Source organism: Magnolia sinica, chromosome 6 (assembly GCF_029962835.1).
Source record: "Magnolia sinica isolate HGM2019 chromosome 6, MsV1, whole genome shotgun sequence".
Classification (NCBI taxonomy): domain Eukaryota; kingdom Viridiplantae; phylum Streptophyta; class Magnoliopsida; order Magnoliales; family Magnoliaceae; genus Magnolia; species Magnolia sinica.
The window spans coordinates 95,482,458-95,500,916 of NC_080578.1; the positions used below are offsets into that span (position 1 = coordinate 95,482,458).

The following is an 18,459-nucleotide window of genomic DNA, read 5'->3' on the forward strand; positions in this document are numbered from 1 at the left end:
TATGATGGGCATTAGGAAGATTTCATATGCATGCATCATTATCACCGTTCCTTCCTGTGGCGTGGTCGACTTGAGCCTTATATCAGCCTTGTTTTTCAGTTCACACCTAAAATGATATGAAAAAATGGATGGACGGCATGGATAAAACGCATCAATCACAGTGGGCCCCACAAAGCACCTGCCGAATCCATCCTATGGCGGAGTAGGACGGAATCCCCTTTACCAACGCCGATTGCCTCCTGCCCCTCCCAAGGACCGAGACCGAGTCAGTCCTGGTAAGGGCTATATGGGTCCCACCGTAATGTATATGTTTTATCTACGCCATTGATTCATTTTTACAGATCATTTTGATATGATATAACAAAAATGAGGCAGATCCAAAGCTTAAGTGGGACACACTACAGGAAACAGTGATGATAGTGACGACACCGTTGAAACCTTCCTAGGGCCCACCTGATGTTTATTTGCCATCCAATCTGTTTATATGGTCTCATACGGTCACAAATACATGGATGAAGGGAAAACACAAACATCAGCTTGATCAAGAACTTCCGTAGCCTCAGGAAGTTTTCAACGGTGAGTATTCAATATCCACTATTTCCTTTAGTGTGGCGCACTTGAGTTTTGGATCTGCCTTAATTTTATCCTCATACCTTAAAATGATCTTTCAAAATGGATGGACCGCGTGGATAAAACCACATACATCATGGTGGGTCCCACAGAACCCTTGCCTGGACCGGGTCCGTCCAGGCGGGCAGATGCACGCGGCGATTTTTCATTGGTGATAGACCGGGTGCGTCCAACGCGTTGGCGTCGAACTCACACTTCCTGAAATGACGATTTTACCCTTTTGAGTGCGTCGGTCCACGCTCCTACGCGCTATTTCATAGGCGTTGGATGGAAATTTGTCCAGCGCCGCGCTGGACGCAGTCCGCATCCGCGAGTCATAAGCTCTGGGACGATTCCATGCACGATCAGAAATCCTCTTGAATCGGAGAAGTCGATGCTACAACCGTCCGAGATTGGACTCTTCTACTCCTCTCTTTCTCTTCCTCAGATTCTTCTATAACAACTGCCGCTTCCGATCAGATCGTCTGATGAAAATCACACTCACTCACTCTCTCTCTCTCTCTCTTCCATTTCTATGATTTTTGATTTTCTGTAAAGTTCCTGTCTTTGACGTCTTGAATTTTGGGGAAATTGAGAAAAATCCCCCTCTTTTTGTTCGATTTTACTAATTTTGACATTCAATCCACTTCTTTTTCTCTGTTTTTCCATCTCAAAGATTCGATTTTCTACTAAATCGAGGTTGGATTTAATCAGTGTCCGTACAAAGGAAGAAAATCCCCCCTTTTGATCCATTTGTTACCGTTTTGCCATTGGTTGCAGTTGAATCTTTGCTTTTTCGTTTGATGTATTTATTTATTTATTTTTGAAAAAGCCGGCGTTGAATTCGATCGACTCCGGCGAAAGATTAGTTGGTTGCAGTTGAATTTTTTTTGAATTTCTGTTGATGCGATCGATACCGTTGGACTTCGATGTGGGCCACCAAGAGAGAATCTGGAAGACTTTGAGTCTGAATTCAGATGGGAAACACATGTGTAGGTCCCAGTAACTTCTCCAAGAATGGATTCTTGCAGTCCGTCTCTGCCGCTGTCTGGCGGGTCCGATCGCCCGATGATGTGCTTTCTGCCAACAGCGAAGCTGGTAGCCATCACGGCATGGCGCCTGCATCAGGCCCCACCGATAAACCGATTCCAGATGACCATCCATTCCCTGTCCAGAACAAAGCCCCAGAACCAGTCAAGATCGTAACCGATGCTAAGGAGGCGAAGCCGGCGGAGCCCACAAAGCCTAACAAGAAACCCCAGCACTTCAAACGGTCGTCCAGCGCTGGACTCCAGATTGACTCAGTGCTGCAGCGGAAGACTGATAATTTGAAGGAGATATACAGCTTAGGACGGAAGCTCGGGCAGGGGCAATTTGGGACGACGTATTTGTGTGTGGAGAAGGCGACGGGGAATGAGTATGCTTGCAAGTCTATCTTGAAGAGGAAGTTGACGACAGAAGAGGATGTTGAGGATGTTCGCCGGGAGATCCAGATCATGCACCATCTAGCAGGCCACCCCAACATGATCTCAATAACAGGGGCTTACGAGGACGCTGTGGCTGTTCATGTTGTGATGGAGCTTTGTGCCGGTGGCGAACTTTTCGATAGGATCATACAAAGGGGACATTACACTGAAAGGAAGGCGGCCGAGCTGACCCGTGTGATTGTTGGCGTTGTGGAAGCATGCCATTCGCTAGGGGTTATGCATCGAGACCTTAAGCCTGAGAACTTCCTCTTTGTCAACAAAATGGAGGAGTCGCCGCTCAAGACGATAGACTTTGGATTGTCAGTATTCTTCAAGCCAGGTATAATACTCTTGAAGCTTCCGACTACTAATTCGAGGTATCTTTATAGAATTTGTCCATGAGAACTTAGTGTAACATATGCACACGTTTACTATTATGTTGCTTTTTGAATTCTACTTGTTGGTATGCGACTTTGGTTCTCTTTGTATTAGCATTCACTCTTACTGACTTTTATTTCTGATGGATATCTCGTATGTGGATTTTCATTACATTGTGAAATTTATCTGGGATGGAGTTCCCGTATGTTTTCCGCTATAGTTGTAGCTAATATAGGTTACATACTCATGCTGAATGCTTGTAGTGAATATGAAATCCTTTTTTTTTTTTCCTATATGTTGCTTTTATATACTCTAACACTACTGATATCAGTAAGAAAACTGCAAGAGAGTAAATTGGAGATTAGTTTGTATTTCTCGATGCTTTATGGATTTTATTGTGAAGATCTGAGACCCTTCATCTAGCCTAAAATCATCATCATTATCTAAGCCTTATCACAATTATTTGGGACCAGCTGAACAAATTCTATTTGGCCATTGTACTCTATCAGGGGCCATATCTTCAGTTAAAAGTACAGATCATCAAGTCTTTTCTTGTCTGGCCTAAAGATGTTGCTTAAAATAGACCAATTCTTATGTCTGGCAGATTTAAACTGATGACAAAGTTTTCATCGGGCAATGCCACCAACACCAATTCAATGCCCTAAGCCTTTATCTTGTAAATCAATTGTGGGTGAGTGAGGTTCAGTTGGTAGTACACGGCGATATCCTTTATGATTGGAGCATTGTCAGTGTTTCCTGGATTCAATAATTTTCTGGTAGGGTGGCACTTCTCTTATGAAGCAAACACTTAAGGCAAAGGTTAATGAAATTTCCTTTTATGCATGGGAGTGGTTGATGTAGGGTTGACATTATTTTGTGGGAAGAAAGAATATAAAATGGAAGAGAGATTGTAGATCTGATTATGCCTTTTTCATGCACTGCCCCATGATTCTCTTTTGGTTGCTTGCCTTCTACAGCGTGCATGTATTAGTTGGGCTTGGGGTTGGTCCTGAGTGGGACTGTCTTGACAATTGAGTTTGTCAATGTGAGCCTCTCCCATGCCCATGTTTGGTTCTAGAGCCTGTGCAGAAGAGGAAGGTTGATGTTTGGCTGGAATCTGCTTCTAAGAGTTTTGCCAGTCTACCATTTAAAAGCAGAGTCCAAATGGCTGAGAGAAAGACTAAGTTTATGGTGATGACAAAGATGATGACTGCAGCACAACCCTTTCTATGGAAAGCTCCTAGTTTTATAGAAGAGGTGTGATTACATAGAACTAGTTGTACAGTGCAGCACCCCCCTCCAAAAATAAATAAATTGTTGATCCGGTTTTTTGGTGCTTTCACAAGTTTGGTTATTTCTTGTAAAAAGGTTTGTACGTTTGGTTGGCTTACAATCATTTATAGGTGATCGGTTTGTTTTATAAAAATGTTCAGAAGATTTTGGTGACTTGCAAAATATCTATTTAATACAATAATGAACTCTTTCAAAGTCTTAAAACTCTACTTGAATGGGAAGCATTCTTTTAGAGACTTAAATAGGTGTGAAATACATGTGGGTCCCAAAAAATGGACCATAGGATCCACAACTTGAGCCTTTGGGATTCAAATCTTCATTGTGCCCTTCTTGTGATGCATGAGAGGTCATCCACTGTGAAACTTTAACATCAGCAGCAAAGGAAGAGTTGGTTATTTTGTTGGCCTAGGGGAAGATATGTCCTTGTAAAGGAACTTCAAAAGGATAGTAAAGGAGAAGGAAATGTTTTGGGACAGTATTTTAATCTGGTGGTTGAGTTTGGGCTATAGAAATACCTTGAACGTCGACGAAGCAGAGATGTTCATCAGTCTCTTGGACAAGCTGAATTCTGTGCTCATAGACGATTCTGCTGGCGACTTGTTGATTTGGAGAGGGCACAAATCGTGATACTTCTCGGTGCAATCCTTTTACAGAATCTTATCTTCGTCAGCTTCCCCCAAACCGTATAACCACCGATTCTGGAGGTACGGAGCTTCCCCTAAAGTGGCCACCTTTGTTTGGTTGGTAGGAAGGAATAGGATTCTGACAGTTGATAATCTTCATAAGAGATGCATGATAATTCCAAACGTTTGCGTCACGTGCATGAGAGAAGGAGAGTCAGTGGATCATTTGTTTATTCACTGCCCCTTTGCTAGGAAGATTTGGGAGTCCTTCGTGTTGACCCTTAATATATCTTGGGTTTTGCTGGAATCAATGCCCTCCTTTATGGCCTCTTGGTACGGGTGAGGCATCGGTTGGGAGGGTAAGGTGGTGTGGCATATGGCTGCCATGGCAACTTTGTGGGCTATTTGGGAGGAGAGACACCGTAGGTGCTTTGAAAACAAGGTGGAGACAGTGGATCAGGTATGTCGGAACGCTTTGATATGGGTTAAGGACTGGATCTCAGGGATTAAGGATTTGGATCCTTTTGTAATTGCTGCCCTCTTGGGCCTTTGATGTTTTTCTTTTTAGCATTTCCTTTGTTGTATTCTTTTCCGCTTTGCTGCAGCTTTGAATAAAGTTTTTGTCAACTTTCCAAAAAAAAAAAAACAAACAAAAGTGTTTCAATTGGGTGGTTGAGTTTGGGGTATAGAAATACTAAATTCTTCAATAGTATGGATAATTATATCAAGAGCAGCAGTTGGATCCCAAATGTTTAAGTGAACAGTAACAAAGTTGGTTCACCAAGAGTTGTTGGGGAACTGATTGTCGACTTCTATAATGCAGGGGCATTTTCACACCGAGCTCGAGTGGGGTCGCTTGTGGGATGCAGGGGCACACTCGGGGTGGGCGAGGCCTACGGGGGAGGTCTCGTGTTTGAGACTTCTCACCGGGGGTGATTAATGCGCATTTTACACCGTGCTCGAGTGGGGTAGCTTGTGGGATCCAGGGACACACTCAGGGTGGGCGGCCCGTGTGAGGCGGTACCCATGTGATTTGGGGCCCACGAGGGGGTTCAGCCGAGGTCCTAACCCATGAGATGTGGGGCCTGGGCTATGAGATAAAGGGATTAATTCGACATGCTCTAACAGTTCGAGCTTTTAGAGCAAGTGGTTAATTGTCCTGCATCATTCTATGAAGATCTTTATTTTGCTGTGTGGAGGACGCCAAAGCTAGTTGGCTTGCAATGTGATCTAGACCAACGATGACAGTGGGGTTGGTGTGATCTTTTGTCGAAGAGGAGGTGACAATGAAGGTTTTTATTATTATTGGATTTCGACTACACTTTAGTTCTCATTGGTTGGATGCTTTCCTAAATGCTGCATCACTTTTCTCACTCTTGAGAAGAGCTTTGAAAGGATGCATATTCCTATTTCTCATAGAGAAAGGATCAAAAAATGAAAAACCCAACCTCATTTCGTTAACAAGGATTTAGGACATGATGCCTATCCTTAGGTATTGGTTTGCTCTTCTATCAGGCCTAAGTACGCACAAATTAATCATTGTACTGAAATTTGGATACCTCAATAGCACAGCTTCATGCCTCATCACTGCATGTTTCCTAAATGCGGCTCCAGGATTTAATTGATGGGTTGTTTACTAGACCACCAAAACAACCTTCAAATGGATTTACCTGACCTTTTTACTTGTCCATTGCCTGATTCTTAGTGTAATGTTCTCTTCTTCGGTTACATTGTCATCAGCATTGTCAAAGCCTAGTCCCAGCTAATTGTTTTTCACATGATTTCTTGGCAAAAGTTTGATGACTGCTTGCCTACCTGACACCGAACCTCCTTCACCCACGCTTGGGACAAGCTGGCGCATCTACATCCAGGTTCAAAATATCGACATTGCTGTGGATTTTGGTATTTCCAAAAAGCCACCACATATCAGCTGTATCAGTCGTGTCATTGTCATTGTATTGGATGATTTATTGTTTGTATGGGGAAACACATTGGTTGAGTTGGCTGTTTGTGGATAATGTTTGATTGCTATTCTTTTGTACATTTAATGGGGCACAAATATGTGATATATGTGTGAAGTGTGCATGCATGTGTGTTGTTTTTTATAGGCCAAAACATGTGATATATGGAAAACTTTAACATATGTGATTGTTGTGTGTCCATGTGGAAAAGTGGATACATGCATCAACTGCTTATGACATGCCTAAAATACAAATAATGTACAGAATTTAGCCTTTATACTTTAATATCCAAAACCGGAAATCTGCAATGTATGATGCTTTGGTCAAGGATCGTTGGACAGACATCTGGTTATTATTGGACAGTGTAAGATGGATGTCTGTGTGGCTTAGTGACAAATCTCACTCTTAGGAATTTCCAGGCTCGGGAATTTCTCAGTAGATATCTGAATTTTGAGGTTTCTCTTGGGATATTATCTGGAAAATCTTGCTAAGAGTAAATATTTAAAATATTATTATAAATTAATAAAATTTTTATAATTTTTAGTATATAATTATATAATGTATTTTTTAAAATTTTAAATAATCATTTTATGTTAATTTTGGGATAACTTTTTGAAAAATTCAAAACTTTTGATATTTTGAATCTTGCAATATTATCATGAAAATATCACAAGATTTTCAAACTATGGGTGATATTTGTCACACTCCTGCTAATGAAAATAATAAGAATACTAATGTAAGTTATTTTGGCATAAATTTTCTTTTATCAGGATCAATATACAACAGACTTAAAAAGAACTATGCTGATGGGCAATCAACAAAGTCAATCTTGAAATCACTTAATGTCATCCTCCAAAATGGCTTTCAGGAACATAGCATGGTGAGACCTGGATGGTATGCATATTGATTGAATTTAGATTGAGAGGAAAAAGTATGCATCCTGATGTTAGATTTAGCATTCCTTCTTAATTGCCACAAATGGAGAAGAAAATATCCAATAATGAAACCTCGGTCACGGGGTGGAATTTTCATGGGAGAATATCACAGGTAATCATGTGTTAGATAAATCAAGAATCTTCTCTGTAGGGACACTGGGTCCCATGGGTTTTGCTTGCACTGCTGACCCATTAATGGCATTGAGTGTGTTGCCTTCCACAACAATCTGATTGAAAAAGTGATCAGAGGAATAATTGCCATGGAAGATGGTATAGACTTCCACCTCATCAAATCTTCTAAACCGAATGTACCTGAAAAAAGCTAACTCGACCTCACCTGGATGATCACATGTGAGACTCGTAATTCTTGTTATGCCTCAATTCCTTGTGTGCATGCATTAAAATTGTCTGATAGAACTGATTGGCGGCTGGTTCCATCTCTTCTGCACCTCCATCCTGTTGTCTCCTTTTGTCTATGACTTCTTGCAGACACCTTCGAACACCATTGGCTTTAGTGTCATGAAATCTTTTTTATTTCTTCTTCTTCTTCTTCTTCTTTTTATTTTATTTTATTTTATTTTAATTTTTTTAATTTTTTAATTTTTTTGGAAAGATAGTGTCATGAAATCTTTGCAAGCCAATGATCACAAGATGTTCTGACTTTTAATCGCTTGATGTTGTCTACATAATTCTCCACATTTTCAAACCTTGTGTTTAGCTCCTTCCAAATCTATATAAACTAAAATCGCAATCTTCCGAATAACATGAACTTTTGCCCTAAATGACATGGACCATGCCCTCAAATAAATTGACACAGAAGCCAGCATGGTCCAATCCACAACGAACAAGCAAAGAAAGCTATATCATACTGTATGCAAGTGAACTGTGGATGAGCAAATGGTTTACTATCTCTTCTGTGGGCTGAAACATGAAAGATCATCTTAGAATTGTATCTCTAAACAGAGATGATAGATTATAATGATTGTCCATCTTCAAAATCCAACAACAGAGCAGTAAACTTGGCTAGTTAAAAAAGAGGCGAAACTAGAATAGATCACGAACTCACTGATGGAAGCCGTGCTGCCAAAATCACCAATCAAAACTATACAAGGACAGGACAGGAACCTACCGACCCAGTCCCAACTTCACTAAATAAATATCTCTTGGGCATATGAGCTACCCCCATTAAATTCTGGTATCCAGATTCGTCTAAGATGAGTTCTCACCTTTTATATTTGAATTCGATTGCTAAATTGACTGATCATTTTCCAGTAAATTTCCCGCTCTACATTATGAACATATCCTCCGATTTTACCTGCGATCTAGTCCTGTGCTTCCTGTCCGATGTGAGAGTAGCTCCCCACTCATTTCGAGGCTTTAGGAAACTTATATGATCATTCTCAACTGCCTTTGACAACACCCAGCTTCAATCACGCCCTCTTTCCTTGCATTACGCATGATGATCTTGGTGATTCCATGTCTGATATGGATTATGTATGGTGTATCAAATCACTGAGTGCAAAAATCAGCATCCCTTGCATAATCAATAAAAGATTGAGCATCATTGAACATTTGGTCATTATGCTCTTATGTAAATCAGTAAAAGATTCTTCGTTATCCTTTTTGTCAGTTAAAAGCAAAGGCATTTAGTCATATATAGATAAAGGGGTTTTATTTATTCAAAATTTTGGTATTTTACTAGTAACAGTTTAGCCAGATGTTCGAAGTATTTGGTATTGCACTATGTATCACACCCTTGGGATATGGAAATATCATGGGAAACATTGGGAAATATCACATGTATTGCATGATATATTATAGTCTAAGAGAAACATTGGGGGAACTTTAGGAAAATGGTTGAATTTTTTTAGTGAAGGTTCAGGAGATAACTACACGCTCAGAAGTCAAAACAATTGGAACAAAAAAACTGCATAATAGATTGCCATTGTTTAGGGGACAAAACTCTGCACTGTCAGCCACAAGTGATGCAATTTTATGCAAGATGAGTTCATATTATTCAAATGTCATACAATATAAGCAATAAAACACAAACAATAAAAAGCCTCCACATCTTTGTGGAGGCTTTTTGGTCTAGTCTCCTTGTGGGCTATCTGGTGTGAAAGAAAATCTGATGCTTCCAAACTCCTCCAACTCACCGGGTGCTGTTGTTGCTCTTGTTTTCACAGATGTTAGAGAATGATCTGTCTCTCTCTCAAAGAGAGCCCAATCATTTCCAAGCTCTTGGATTAGAGCCTTTCCTTCTCAGGGCTGTAGCTTAGTTTTTTAGGTTTTTTCTTTTTATTTTCCTGTTCCCTTTGTTGCTTGGTTTTTTCTTGGTTTGTTGCTTTCTTTTTCTCTCTCCTTTTGTTTTGTTGCTGCCCAGCTCGGGCCCCTGTGTTTTGGTTCTGTTTTCTTTTAATATAAGCATCATTCACACACACACACACACACACACACACACACACACACACAATAAAACCAAGTTAGCACACGTAGTGCCATTGTGCTAAAGTTTGAGTGGCATCTTGCTATGGCTACTGGTGTAAGAAGGGGAGACTATAAGGTATTAGAAATTATAGGACTTACAGAGCAAATAATTTGGAAAGAGAAGGATTAAACTGTGGTGTGTCAGATGGTCCATTGGGAGACTATAGAAAGCAACTAAAGAAAGATGAAGACTGAATAGAGACTTTAGTATTAAGAGCGCTATCAGTAGGTGAGTAAAAGATTGAAATCTTGTAAGGGAGAAAACATGACAAGGGTTTTCGAGAATGAAAGTCACTTACATGATTGAAGGATACAAAGAAGATGAGATGTGAATTAGAGAAGAGTAATAAAGGGAAACCAAATTAGAGGAGATCAACAAAGAGAAACCAATTTCAGTAAGTTCTCCCGATGGAAGATACAAAAGAGGGAAATATCCCAAATACCAGAAAATATTATAAATATCCCATGAAATACTGGAAAATATTGCAGATATCATGATATATCAGTATGTATTGACAATACTATTTTTGATATGTTAGATTCTTGTACTCTAGGACAGTATTGTATTGCTGACTGGCGATACCGAACATGTTGGGTGATATCAACAATACATAGAACACTGAATTTACCAAATAGCTGGGACAAAGCTTTTATGATGATGATGACGGTGTGGAATTTTTATTAGTGAATAATTTACCTATGTGGACAAGATTTGGATCCTTCATCCCATGGGGCCTCACCATTGATCGCACTTGAAATGCAATTTTCATTGATTGGAGAATTGGAACTGTCTGATGTTTGATCGTTGAACCCAGGCCTTTTTGTTTGTCTATTTTTATCCTTTTGTACAGTACAGTTGTGTCTTCCAATGATCATTTGAACGCCACTGACTACGAGGTTAGGATTATCTCTTCAGGGTGATTGTTCTATGGCCCATTCACTGTTGGACCTGCTGAATGTACAATCTTGATCTCATTGATGATCTCTGCATACCGCCATGTGGATGATAAATAAGTGAAGGTGCTCAGAGGCAAAGGATCCAGCTCCCTGCATATGATTTGTTTTTAATATGTATATTGTCTTCTAGAATAGTATATTTGATACAAGTATGAATTTAATGTTTTTAATACTGTAAAACATTATTTTGTGAAGTATCAACTCTCTTGGGGTATTGCATGTTCATTCCCTGCGCTCATTGATTCTTGTCACCAAGGATTCCCTATGCACCAAGGAACCAATCTTGAACTGTAATGGAGTTCTTGGTCAGAAAGAGATGATAATAGAAAAAGACGAAATCCTTGGTGCATAGGGAACCAATCTTGAACTGTCAAGGGTTTCTTGTCACCAAGGATTTCGTCTCTTTCTACTTCTGATCAGGAGTTGATAGTTCTTTCCTTTCAGGGGAAATATTCACCGATGTGGTCGGGAGCCCATACTATGTGGCACCAGAAGTGTTGCGAAAGCGCTACAGTCGTGAGGCTGATGTCTGGAGTGCTGGTGTAATCGTTTACATTTTGTTAAGCGGGGTCCCTCCATTTTGGGCAGGTGAGCGCTTCTCATCTGTTTTTTTTTTTTTTTTCATGACCCTCCTGACTAAGCATGATTCTAGCAACAATGGCTGACTTTGTTTTCCATTTCTCTGTGATGATCCAGAATCCGAGCAAGGAATATTTGAACAGGTTTTGAATGGGGACCTTGACTTTTCATCAGATCCATGGCCTAGTATCTCTGAGAGTGCAAAAGATTTAGTGAGGAGAATGCTTATTAGAGACCCAAAAAAGCGGCTGACCGCCCATGAAGTTCTGTGTGAGTGCTTTTTTTTTAGCTATATCATGTTTTATAATTTAGAGATCTTGACAGTGGTGAAATATTTATGGTTTTGTTTATTAGTGCAGAAATACTCCTCAATTCTCATTCTAGTTTGTTATCTTCCAATGATGGACATGCTGCTCACTGTCCAAAATCTAGAAAAATCAGTGGTCTTCAGAAATCTCCTTTAGTTGTCACATTATTTAAGGATAATGAAACCTTATAACTTATAAGCCCTAGTTATTATGCCTTAACAAAGCAAACGGAAAATCATCATTACAATCTTGCAGCTATACTCGCAAATATATAGGCCACTTGTGCTTCCATTTGACTACCTTGAAATATTTCTCTGTGGAGACTCATGTGGCCTCTCGTCCTTTTACAGAAATTATGGATAGTTAGGTCATTTTGGCTAGATTGGAAATCATATCCTTCCTAGTAAACTGGATGGTCCTTTTCTTTTTTCTGCCTGTGTTTAATGTATATAGTTGGTTTTCTTGCAGGCCATCCATGGGTTCAGGTTGATGGTATAGCTCCTGATAAGCCTCTTGATTCTGCAGTTCTAAGTCGCATGAAGCAATTCTCTGCTATGAACAAGATCAAGAAAATGGCCCTCAGAGTGAGTTTAGTAGTCTTACCTTTTGTAATTTGGACATAATGCGTCAAGCACATCAGTCTTGAAAACCCAGTACCTTGACATGTCTACTCACATATGCAAACAAGTGTCTGGAAAGGATCTGGTGCTAAACTCTTTGATATACATTAATTACTAATCACGTCAGTTCATCAAATATAGCACATGCATGAGGTCTAGACTGTTTTTCTATTGTGCTCTCTAGATGATCCTGGCATCAACTGGAAAACTTTTAGCCATTTTGAATGTTGATGAGCAGTACGACCTTCCCCTTCTAGCCATCCATGTCTAATCAGAAGACCTTCCAAACGGTGCCTAGGACATCCAGCCAATAGAATACTTTGGGGAAAATGCCCCATGTTAGAGCCCACCAGATGAATGGTCTGGATCTTGCACACGTGTGGGTGGCTGGTAAGTGGTAACTAAGATGTAAGTGATTACATTGATTACTTTTCCACATATGTAATAGATCATTTTTAGTGTGTATATAACAAGTTTCCTGGGCAAAAAATTGCATTAAATTTATTCGAATTGGTACATTTATGCGTTGTTAAAAGATATGGGAAAATAAAGGGCATTTAGGCAATTTACAAGGTAAAGCCATGTGCTCCATCAAAGAGACATGCCTTTTACAGGCACTTCTCCCCTCCCCACTACGTCTTGCAAACCACATCCTCTCTCTTCACGTGTATTGCACGTGCCATATCTACTTGTATATGTATAAGCAAATAGATTTTATTTTTAAAAAAATCTGATATAAGTTATACCTCTGTCTAAGAATACCAAAACACAAGAACAAGGTCTTTTTTTTCTTTGAGAAATTTTGATGTGTTTTGCTTGACAATTTCAGTTATGTCAATGACTCAAGTTGCCTGCTGAAATTTGTGTCGGTACTAGATGTGCTGCACTCTCTACCAAATCTTTGTGAAGTGGAATGGCTTGTCAATTGCAAATTGAGACAGAAAAATTGGGAAACATGAACCCACCTATTTAAAAAATATTAATTAATTAATTTGAATGATATTTCTGAAATTTTTGAATGATATTTCTGAAAGGGTCCCTACTAATGGCTCAATGGTAGACTCACACGAGTTTCAACACAAAGGTCATGGGTTTGAGTACCCATTGTAGTGTGAGTGGGTGTGTCTTCAAAAAAAAAAAAAAGAAGAATGATATTTCTGAAAAAAAAAATTTATTATTATCCAGGAAAAAAGAGAGTATGGTCAATCTGTAGATCAGCCTACACTCATCAACATATAGTTTTTACATGCTTACATTACAATTTTAAAGGGTGAAAATGGACGAAAAAAGGATTTTCCCATTTTCTTCTATTTTTCACCTTTAAAATCAATTTTATTTTATTTTTTTGCTTGAAGTGTTAATGTGTAGAAGTCATGCATGAACGTGAATTTTCAACATCTTTTCTTGCTAATTTATTGAAAAAAAAAATGTAAATGACTAAAACCACAATTTTCTCGCCTGTTGGGTCCAGCCCGAAATCCCTTTCAAAATCGCAATTTCTCCACTATTATATTATGTTGATTTGAAATAACTTTAGGAGAGTTGAACACACATAGGAACAGATTCCCCCAAAACTTTTTTCTTCTTGAATTTTTTTTTTTTCCTGAATTTTGGTGATATGCAATGCTATCATTGGTATTTCTGATATTTTAGAACTATTGATGGATACCAGGTATTTATATATCATACATCAAGTTCAATATTGGGACATATCATGATGTGTCGACGATAATATCATCAACACATTGTAAATATACTATTTCTGGTATTACTGACCCAATTATACTGAGATTCAGTCAATGTAGTCTATTCATAAACCACTCTGTATTTTATTTATTTTGATCTTTCTAGATATGCTGTATTTTATATTCTTCGTTTATCATCACTAATCACTAACAACTAGTTGAAGGCGAACTTAACCTACAACCCATTTTTACATGCATTTTGCCCTTGAAAAGTGGAAAAGAGAATTCAGCAGCATAAGAAGAAATGAGTCCCATTTTTTTTTTCTTTGATCAATCTGAATTTTATTAGAAAAGGAGTCCGTGATCTCCACCATCATAGCCTTGTTTTAGCTTTCATCTTTTTAGATCCTGCCTTTATGGATCTAAAAGGAAATATATTACAATAAATGTTATCTTGTTATTGTATGGATATGTCACTGTTATGTTTCCACAGTGAACATGTCTGACCACATATTTTCTACAGATCACTAGGGTCCCATGTCTCTCTGGTGTTGGGTATGGTTCTAGAACTTGGAGTGTGGCTTGATCACTAAATCTCAGTATATGGGGAAATGGTTATTTATGTGATATTTTAGTATTAATATTTTTACATACATTTTTATCAATTTTTAAAATATATTGGATGTGACTAAACCATATCCAACATGAATCCGTACTCGTAACCATTTCGTGTCGTAGCCAACATGGGCACCCAGGGAGATTTGAAAGGATCTTGATAAACTAGGGTAATCAGATATGCAGTTGTTCTTCCTCAGGGTTCTTTTTTGGTAATCAGGCAATGTTGATTACAGCATAGAAGTTCTGAATCTTCAGATTCCATTACAAATCTCTGTGTACTTATTAATGAAATGGGTTGTTTTGCACAGATCATTGCTGACAGCCTGTCTGAAGAAGAGATTGCTGGCCTAAAAGAAATGTTCAAGATGATAGACACGGACAATAGCGGCCAAATTACTTTTGATGAACTCAAGGCAGGTCTGAAAAGTGTGGGTGCTAATCTTAAGGAGTCTGAAATTTACGCGCTGATGGAAGCGGTAATTGTCATTTCAAATTCAGTTGTGAGTGTCATTTTCAGTAACAGGATCCGCTTGACTTCTTTTCATTCATCTGTTTGCTTTGTAATGATATTGCAGGCAGATGTTGATAATAGCGGCACCATAGATTATGGGGAATTCATAGCTGCCACTTTACATCTAAACCAGATCGAGAGAGAGGACCATTTATTTGCAGCTTTCTCATATTTTGACAAAGATGGCAGTGGGTACATAACCCCTGACGAGCTCCAACAGGCCTGTGAGGAGTTTGGCATAGAAGATGTCCAACTCGAAGAAATGATCCGAGAAGTGGATCAGGACAATGTAAGTGGGTTTTCTTCCTGTCTTGCTTTTTGGATGGGGTTTCAATAGGCAATTGATTTGCAGAATAATTACATCTAAGGGAACAGAAATGCAAACAAGGGAATTATGTTAAAAATAATCACAAATACGAGAGCAGTTTATATCTCTACAATTGTATCCTTGATCAAAACCATACATGTAACATTTGTAGTAAGCTTGGGACCACTAATGAAGTGGGTCCTATTGTTGCTGTTCTATACCAGAAATTCTTACTAATTAGGTAATCCTACTACCAACTGGACTGTTAGGATATTGAATCAGCAAATATTGGATTACAACAGACTATCCACATTAGGGCCCCACTTTATGAGTGGACATGTGTCACATGTACAGTTTTGGTTGGGCACATGGCAGTAAATAAAACGGTTCCCTTGTGGTTTGAAAAATCAAAAAGAGCAATAGTTCCCCTTGTTTGGGTGTGCAACCCATCGTAAATCTTTTGGAAAAACAACTCCCTTTATTACTGGGTCTTATGCATTAGAAGTACAATTAGCTGAACCACAGGGTTCTGTGTGAGGAGCCATGTTTCTTTGGTCCAAACAGTTGATCTGATCATTGCTACCATGCAGAGGTCCTTCAAAACAATTACCCTTTGTAGAACCTGATATAGGGCACATGCATCAGCAGACGTATACTTTGTTGATTTACGTAAATCTGTACTTGTAGGCCATGGTTTGGTGATCCACGCAGATGATCTCATGGACCACACGAATAGTGGGTGCATCAAAACTTTTCTAGGTTGAAAGATTTCAATCCATGACCCTTCAATCAATGGCCTATAAATAGCTGTTTGGTAAGACTGGCAAGGTGCCCTATTGAAATGGGATGTAATCTCTAAGTATGTAATCGAGAGAAACCAGGGCAAAATTTGTATGCAATTTGCTTTTCAAATTGCTCAAACTATGCATTATTAAAAAAATTTGTGAGGGTTGTAAACGGAAGGGCATTTTGAGGCGAAGCTGTATGATGCCAAATGAACTACTTTTACTGGCTAGACTTTATGATAGTTCATTACCAATTAAGAAAGGTGGCAACGCATCAATTGTACATGCGGCATAGTCTCGAAGCAATCTAATACTGTCCAAATCCCTGAACCGACTGTGGGCACTGCATAACCAGAACATACACTGAGATGATGATAGAGATTTTTTTACTTTTTTTATTTTAAATTTTTTTTTTTATATATTTTTTTATAACTTTTGACTTTGAACAGCGACTACTTTCTATTTTAATTTTAACCATCCATTTAACATCCGTCATTTGGATGGTTGTGATTGTTTTATCATTGTAATCATAGCGATATGGTCCACCCACAATGTTTCTTACAGTTTGGATGGTTAAAGTGGATGGATATGAATGCCAAGTCTGAGGAGAAGAGTCAACACCATTTTCAAATGGTGGGGAACCATCAGAGTAGCCCACCTTTTACAACTGCTGTTTCTCCCCCTTCCGCCCACTTCTTGCAAACTGCTTCCGCTCTCTGCACATGCATTGCATGTTCCATTTCCACTAGTCTAGGACCAAAGAGTCAGGGTCTTTGAATCTGGGAAATCCTTAGGGGTTTCCTATCCATGGTGGGGCACACTAGCGTCAATGCTCTGGACCACCAAAGCATGGACCCGACATGTACACATCTCTGAACTTATGCTTGCTGGTCAGGGGGACCTTACTATTCTTAAAATTTTATGATATGGAAGGTGATTTCTGAGGTTGGATCTTATTTCCTTATATTTTGAGCAGGACGGACGCATTGACTACAATGAATTTGTGGAGATGATGCAGAAAGGAAATGCTGGTTTTGGTAAGAAGGGGCCTCAAAACAACTTAGGTATTGGTTTTAGGGAGGCACTCAAGTTAGGTTGACACTGATAGTGGTAAGGTTTTCTTTTCTTCTTTTCCCATTATTTTATAGAGTTTAAATAGAATACAAATTGTAAAGACCAGCAGGTGCTTAGCCAATTTGAGTGCACCTTAATGTTGTATTTCTCTCATTTTTTTTTTCCAGCGTGGGATTTGAATGGGAATGGATTGCGAGCGATGTTCATTTTGTTTTATGACACTAATGTCTATGGACTTTGCTTCTATTTTGTATTGGGCAATGCCTATTTTCAGCATTCAGTTTTCCCAGTACCAGTTATAAAGCTTAGGTCGTGTATGTACTATCGAATTGAATTGCAGTAACTAGTTCAATCAAAGTGTTTGGTATTTCATGACAAGGGAGTAGCCCTCAAATTGCAGTTGCATTCCTTTTTAAATCCAAGTTGGAATTAATGTAGTTGCCATGTGAACCTTAAATTATTATTATTTTTATATGAATGCTATTTCGAGACACCCCACCATCAAGTACACTGGATCAGAAGCATGCTGGGAAATGCAGTCAAATCAAAATCAGGTTGGGGAGATGGCTTAGAGTAAAATTGTATATTATGATCACGTAGTGGTGGTGATTTTCAGGAGCTTATCTAAGGCATCAGATCAAATGGATGGTTGGATTTTACTGTGAACAATTTTGAAAAAATATTTATGTATAAGTATATTAACAATTTAAGTAAACTTTGATTGATCAAGTTTGCAAAGATAAAATTAGGTGTGTCACATATGGAATCAAACATGTCCAATTGAGTGTTACAATTAAATGATCTATCAAGGATAAGCGGTTAGAAATTTGGACCACGTCATTTCTGATCCATTGGGTTTGGTACAATGTTATCTCTTATGAAGAATTATAATCTCACAAGTCACACACCTACCTAGAGCTAGGCATCAAGTTGAGTTGGACCAAGTTAGGGCTGGCCTGACTCAATCTGGTTTTAAAATAGGCCTTACACGAACTCGACTGGACTCGGTATTGAGTTCAGCATGCCTGACCTGATCTGAGTCTGGGTTTAGCCTGGACTAATCCGGACCGAGTCTGAACTGGTCACAAGTACCAAGTCAAGTCAAGTAAGCACCGAGTTGGGTCGAGTGCAATAGGTATCCACAAGCTGAAATCACAACTCAAAACCTAAGTGCACTTGCCAAAATTGCAGCCTCTCCACCAGCTATATGGGATCTCAGATCTGAAACGTAGATCTGAGTTTTTGTTAATATATATGTACGAG

At 39.0% G+C, this 18,459-nt stretch overlaps 1 protein-coding gene across 3 annotated transcripts; it reads left to right on the forward strand.

Moving 5' to 3' along the window:
* The first annotated feature begins 897 nt into the window (after window positions 1-897).
* On the forward strand, window positions 898-17,574 carry LOC131249150 (calcium-dependent protein kinase 1-like). 3 transcript variants are annotated; one of them, XM_058249734.1, is made up of 7 exons: window positions 898-2,415; window positions 11,154-11,297; window positions 11,406-11,558; window positions 12,065-12,180; window positions 14,828-15,319; window positions 17,099-17,232; window positions 17,364-17,574. In XM_058249734.1, the coding sequence occupies exons 1-6, from the start codon at window positions 1,587-1,589 to the stop codon at window positions 17,219-17,221; spliced, it is 1,857 nt and encodes a 618-aa protein (XP_058105717.1). In that variant the 5' UTR covers window positions 898-1,586; the 3' UTR covers window positions 17,222-17,232; window positions 17,364-17,574. The 3 variants fall into 3 exon arrangements, with proteins under 3 accessions (XP_058105717.1, XP_058105716.1, XP_058105718.1); XM_058249735.1 differs by having other exon boundaries at window positions 901-2,415; window positions 14,828-14,995; window positions 15,095-15,319; window positions 17,099-17,574; XM_058249733.1 differs by having other exon boundaries at window positions 17,099-17,574.
* Window positions 17,575-18,459: the final 885 nt, after the last annotated feature.

Coding starts and splice junctions, on each gene's coding strand:
- LOC131249150 (XM_058249733.1), top strand. CDS start 1,587: ATGGGAAACACATGTGTAGGTCCCAGTAACTTCTCCAAGAATGGATTC. Junction 11,298..11,405: donor GGTCCCTCCATTTTGGGCAG/GTGAGCGCTTCT, acceptor GTGATGATCCAG/AATCCGAGCAAGGAATATTT. Junction 15,320..17,098: donor GAGAAGTGGATCAGGACAAT/GTAAGTGGGTTT, acceptor TATTTTGAGCAG/GACGGACGCATTGACTACAA.